This window comes from Penaeus japonicus, unplaced genomic scaffold, assembly GCF_977035675.1.
Source record: "Penaeus japonicus unplaced genomic scaffold, GWHDUDI00000001_assembly GWHDUDI00000019, whole genome shotgun sequence".
Classification (NCBI taxonomy): Eukaryota; Metazoa; Arthropoda; class Malacostraca; order Decapoda; family Penaeidae; genus Penaeus; species Penaeus japonicus.
The window spans coordinates 28,437,668-28,443,883 of NW_028234421.1; the positions used below are offsets into that span (position 1 = coordinate 28,437,668).

General features: G+C 35.3%; 1 protein-coding gene across 3 annotated transcripts in view; it reads right to left on the reverse strand.

The window, feature by feature from the left end:
• Positions 1-3,279: 3,279 nt before the first annotated feature.
• lama (phospholipase B domain containing lamina ancestor) overlaps positions 3,280-6,216 on the reverse strand; it is a 9,629-nt gene continuing 6,692 nt past the window's right edge. For all 3 annotated transcript variants that reach the window (XM_043015143.2, XM_086547606.1, XM_086547607.1), the window contains exons 7-9: positions 5,484-5,715; positions 4,278-4,429; positions 3,280-4,059 (exon numbers count right to left, since the gene is read on the reverse strand). In XM_043015143.2, the coding sequence (XP_042871077.2) occupies positions 3,468-4,059; positions 4,278-4,429; positions 5,484-5,715 (976 nt within the window). In that variant the 3' untranslated portion in view covers positions 3,280-3,467. The remainder of the gene's footprint in view (positions 4,060-4,277; positions 4,430-5,483; positions 5,716-6,216) is intronic.

Consider the following 6,216-nt stretch of genomic DNA (forward strand, 5'->3'; position numbering starts at 1 on the left):
GGATCCTTTGGAGGAAAACAGAGCTAAATTTAGGAGGAAAGTCATGTTAAAAGGAAATGACCCTGTGACTCCTTATGAATGTGAATAAGGAAGAATGTTCTCGTTGGACAATAATACAAGTCAATATGAATATTGCTTTTAACTATCAACACTGGCAATGTACGCAGTTGATACTCTTGCGTTTTCTAATGAAATGAAAGTTAGAATCAAGCATATTTTTCAAACGTGTCTTTGATAAGACTATGTAAATCTTCCATTAATGGTTTAGATAAAAGGCAATTTTATACAGTCGTTCAAATCCTTTTGCGCATTAAAAATGTTGCAGCCTTTGCAATATCACTGATACATCTTTATATTCAATGACCATAAAAATATATGTGCAATAACAGAATATTGCAATCAACAACCAACATTTTTCTTCTTTATCTCAAAGGACATTATAGTCATTTTGAATATATTTGATACCAGATGGTGCGAATTCAATCTATCTTTTATATCTGTTTCATTTATCATAATTCACGTTATATTCAATCAACTAAGGATAAAAAGTATATACGTATTGCATATTCGCGTCGTGCCGCAGAAACGCCCCTCAATTTGCGCCATTTCCATGAATCACGTTATCATTTTTTTAAGGTAATAGCTATACTATTGCGATTATTACTATTATAGTTATTATCATTTTCATGATCTTTGATATTATCATTATCATATCATATCATCATCTTCATTGTATCATTTTACCATTATATCATTATAATTCTACTATTATCATAATTACCATCATTATCAACGCTATCATCATTTACATGTTGAGTGTTATTATCACTATCTTTAATTTTCATTCTCTTCTTTTATCATCATCACTACTATCATTATTACCATCATCATCATTACTATTATTATCATTGTTATCATCAATTCTTGTAGTTGTAGTAGTAGTAGCAGTAATAGTACTAGTCATTGCCTCTTATTGACGTGTTCCTATAATCATTATCATTATCTTTATAACTATACTACTGTTATTATCATTGTCATTTAATTGTTACGATTATGGTTATGATTATTGTTATTACCATTATTATTGTCATTATCTTTATTATTATTATTATTATCATTATTATCATCATTGTTATGATCATTATTTTTATTGTTGTTATCATTATTGCTATTCTTATCATTATCATCATAGTTATTTCTATTGTCATTACTATTTCATAATCATTATAATTAGTGGCAGTAGTAGTATCTTTATCTTTACCAATATCATTATCTTTGATATCTTTTATCATTATCTTCACCATTACGATCATTATTACTATCAAAATCTTTATTATTTATCATTGTTATTACTGTCATGATTGCTACCATTACCAATACCATTCTTGTTTTTGTTATTTTCCTCATTATCACTGTTATTGTTATTATCATTATATTATCATCAATAGTATCATTAATATCCTATCTGAGGCGCTTAGCCTATATGGATTTTATGTTATTCGTTTTTCATTTCTCTCTCTATCAGTCATAGAAAACTGCAAGATTTTTTTTAATTACTCTCGGTATACTTCGCATCGTAGTAATAAACTTAGATTATTTAAGTTGAATGTTGTTGTTTTTCTTTCGTGGTATATCATGTATAATGTGTATGGTTAGGTCCTTTCATTACGTATGAGACAAGACTCAGAAGTCAAAATTCTAGTGACCGTTCCCTGCTGTATTGTTATTGTATTTGGTCTAGTTTATGAGTTTATTTCTAGGCGGAATAGGTGCAGGAGGGACTTCTCTCCTTCTGGACTAAAGACTCTGAGTGATTCCAAGAGGCCCAGAGGAAGGGAAGGAGGGAGGGAGATGCAGTATACCTCGTAACGCAGGAGGGATCGATTTTTCGGTAAAACGAGGATGGGGTTGAATGCAGCATTATATCCTCAATGAAGCACCACTACCCCGGGGGACTCCTTCCGAACCTCCGTCAGAAATTACTATAAGAATAAATAACTAGAATTACACCAACTGCGTTCTAACATTTCTTGTCTTTGTCGATATAGGGGAAAATGTAGGTGCAGTTGTATTAAACTACTTTGATAGGTCCTGCAGTTTTCTCGAGACTTGCAACATTCTGAAACAGTTGGTTGCATATAGAAATTGTTTACAACTCTCAGATAGATATTGTTGTCGACAGTAGGCTGCTGTCCTTTGTAGTCATTAGATACCTCATTTCCATCAGGCAAGCTAGGACCTGACTGTTGGCCCGAGTCCAACGCGGTAATGGGATGTGATCTCTAAGTAATTTGGGACCTCTGGAGGCCGAAGCTGGAAAACAGAGGTCGGTCTCGGTGTGTATGAATAAAAAACATATTTGGTGAGAATTAGCATAGGTTTTCACATATTTACTATGGTGTGATAATGCAAAGTAATGTGTCTGTGCATTACTAGTAAAATCGTCTGATTTTGAGTCAGTGTGCTTGTTTTCTAATAGTAATCCCAAACCGTTTTACTGAAAACTACTCTACTGTTAATCTGTCCAACAAATACTACCGAGACTTTCAACAAAACTTTAGAATACATCATATAACAGAAAGGACAAAATTCTGACCAGCACAGTACACCAAGAAGGCTCCCTATGTAGACAAGGTCAGCTAAATGTATCCTTCGGAAATCGATGTCGACGGATGTCAATTCACGATCTTACCTACACTTATTACAGTAAAGACATCACTTTTTTTGTCACTTCAGCTGCAACAGAGTAACCCTGGTAAGTGAATAAAAACAGCCCCCAATAATATTTATCTTACATCTTTATAGATTTTACACAAAGCTACCCGATGCCAAACATAGTTCTCGCCAATCTTTTCGTCAAGCCTTATATAGGTAAAAAATAATTCAGGTATTTTTATAGTTATGTCACAATGAGCCTTTCCTCATGTCTAAATCTGCCTTAATGTTTCCTTTACCTTATTTTACTTGCGGATATATTTCTATCTGGTCATCCTACCGATTTCTTTTTCAAAGCTCTTAGAAAGACTTTGGAAACAAGAGTAACGTTGAATCAACTTGAAGATTTTAAAGCAGCTGCTATAAAATAATAGAACACTCGTGTAACCCTCTTAAGTGATGCTACCTTTCACAAAAATACAGTGATATTACAAGTGTAATTCTATTTGGAAAGGTTATTTTACTGGTGAATATTGATAAGGTAGGACTTCTCTGATATTACAGCTGCATTTGTATTTACAGTATTTCTTGTTCTGATGGTTTGTTAAAGAAATACTTAATACATAGAGAGATTCACTTTATTAACCCAAAATGTACAGTATCACACCTTTGTATCACAGAACTGATTCTTGGACACGTTTAATATCAATATATACTTTGCAACACTACTATGAAACGTAAATATACATGTAAATATCTATACACTTCAAATGCAGTACTTGAAGATGTATTCCATTTTACACTTTTGAGTATTACCAGACCCATTTATGTCCAATAACAGGGAAAGCCCATGCATCAGGGTGTCCATAATGGGGGGTGTCCTTTTCAAAATCTTGCTCACTCCATCGGAAAACAGGCTGCTGGTCGTAGGTGGGTCCATTAACGGCCAAGAACTTTAGTCGGCTGGCCATGCTTGAGGTAGTCATTTTCATGTCTGTTCCTCCGTGTGACCTGTGGCCCAGAGCTCCAAAGGGGTATGTACCATTCTTCGGGTTGCGGTCATTCCTGGCAGAAATGGCATTCTCGGCACTGTATGGAGGCGTGCAGTCGCAGCGGGAGAGGGGATCGTGCTGATAGTCATTGTAGCGCATCAGCTTGATCATGGAGCGGATGTTCTTTACTTTCACATGGTCCCTCTTGAAGATCAGAGCTCTTGGGGTTTTATAGTAAGTGAACCAGTCCCCATAACGCTCCACCATAGCTGGAGCCCCACTCATGTTGAAGATCTCAGGGTAGAACGGGACATTGTAACTTGGCCAGTAAGACTGAGAGCGCAGAATGTGAGACTGGTCGCCTGACTTCACAAGGCCGGGGAGTTGCTCCAACACCCACAATGTATTAGGTCTGAAATAATAAAGATAGATCAGACACAAAAATCTGTAATGGACAACACTAAAGATCATAAAAAACAATTTATTTCTAGGTGATCTTTATAAATAAGTGAAAATGCAATACTTCATCATAAACTATATGAATAGATATGACTAATGTTTAACATTTAATAATGAATTTTTAATTATCAGAACACATTATTTAATGCTCAACAATATTTTCTTCCATACTTGATGTGGTTCCTTGGCTTAAACAGCTTGTAATCAACCACCATCCACTGGTTGTTGTAAGTCCCGCTGTTATGCATGGAGAAGAAGTCAGCCCAGCTTTTCCCGTCCGTAGCCAAACGATTTGCAACAATTGTCCTCATCCATTCCATCAACTAGATATAAAAGTGTCATACATTATTATCCACATTTCGGTTGTCCATTCAAGAAAACATGGTTTTTAAGTAAACAGGAAATAATAACAAATAAAAACATCCATTATAGTTCCAAATATAGTCAACAAAAATCTTGCATTCTCTCTTTACTTTCTATAACTGTTTAGTGACATGGGTAACAGATTCATAAGCAAGATTATTATAATTGAATTTATTTGGTATTTCTTTATGTATCTAAATGTGTTGTGTGTTCATATTCAATTCAATTTCTATACAACAAAAACAGAAAACAAGGGCTTCAAGATCTCTCCTTACCCTTTTTAATTACGTGAAAAAGTCCTGCAACAGATGATATTACCTTGGGCATGAATATCTATAGCATGTGCTGATTTTGTTATTATACTTTTTGACTGGATAAATAAAATCATAAGGATCATCCTTTTATTTTCAAGCACCTTTTTATAAAACCTTATCTTTTCTTTTAAATTTATATTAATGCTGGTATCACAAAATAATCTGAACATGCAGTTCTTATATAAAAATAAAGACAACTGAAGCTGATTTAGAATATATAAATCTCTATGGATATGCGTCACAAACGCAGATGCAGCTTACGTAGAGTTTTGTTGAGACAAATGATGCATATGCTATGAGTGGAACAAAAATAGTTTTATTCCAAACTGGCATAATTTAACTGGTAATAAGGGACTCTATCGAGTTAAGTTGCCAATTATCATTTTTGTGATTTTGCCTATTACTAGCTCTAAATTGCCAGTTTCCCCTTGGCAGCCTAATTTGATAAGAAAACTCCAAAGTCATTCTGCAAACCATACAAACTTATTTGGAACTTGCAGTGGAGTAAGAATTATATTTTGAACCAAGACACTATCCTGGCATAATCATAAGTGAAAAAGTTGCTATTCAATATTCAAATGCTTACAAGGATAAAAAGAAAAAGAATGACAAGGGAGTATGAGAACCCTCCTTGAAAAAAGAAATAAGAAAAAAGGGCCAAACAAAAGAGAAACTCATCCACAAAACAGTACCCACTAACCTCTCCAGTTGCAGTGACATTCTTCCAGAGAGCTGGATTGCCATTCCCTATGGTGGTCTCCAGGGTAGTAAGTCCCGAAGAAAGGATGTAGAAGTCGTCTCCAGAGGACAGGATCCCTGGGTACGAGGAGAATGCAACGGTGTGGCCAGGGATAGTGTCACCAGGGTCAGAAGATCCCGTTCGTCGGAAGGGAAGGATGTACTTTTTCTGGACTCTTAGCATGGACTGGTACCTGATGTGGAAATGGGAAGATTTTGTTGTATTTCATTGGGTCAACTGGAATAAATTGAATTAGGAAATGACAAGAAAACAAAATTGGGTAATGTTAACCCTCTCTGGACGGGTGGTACAGCATGTGTACCGCGCATTCAAAAGCCCAGTGGCCGGGCGGCACAGTATTGTGCCAGCCATTCAATTGATTTAGGCCTAATAATTCGAACGCCCCGGCATTTGGACATTCAAGGCTAGAATTCCCCCGTCGGGGATGGGTTAAAAAAAGTTGTACTGAAAAAACACAAGAAAGTGTGACAAAGCTTATATTTTACCCAGAGTCAATTTCTATCAGGCAGCTGCATGCAACTTTAGAAAAACTCTTCTGAAACTGAACGTCTCCATGCAAATAATAAATATATAAATATGGAGTACCAAAGCTACTTTCCTTTTAGCAACCTCTTTAACCCTTCCTTTTCTAAAACAATCCAGTGTTACACCCTCTTCTCTAAATAATAACAAA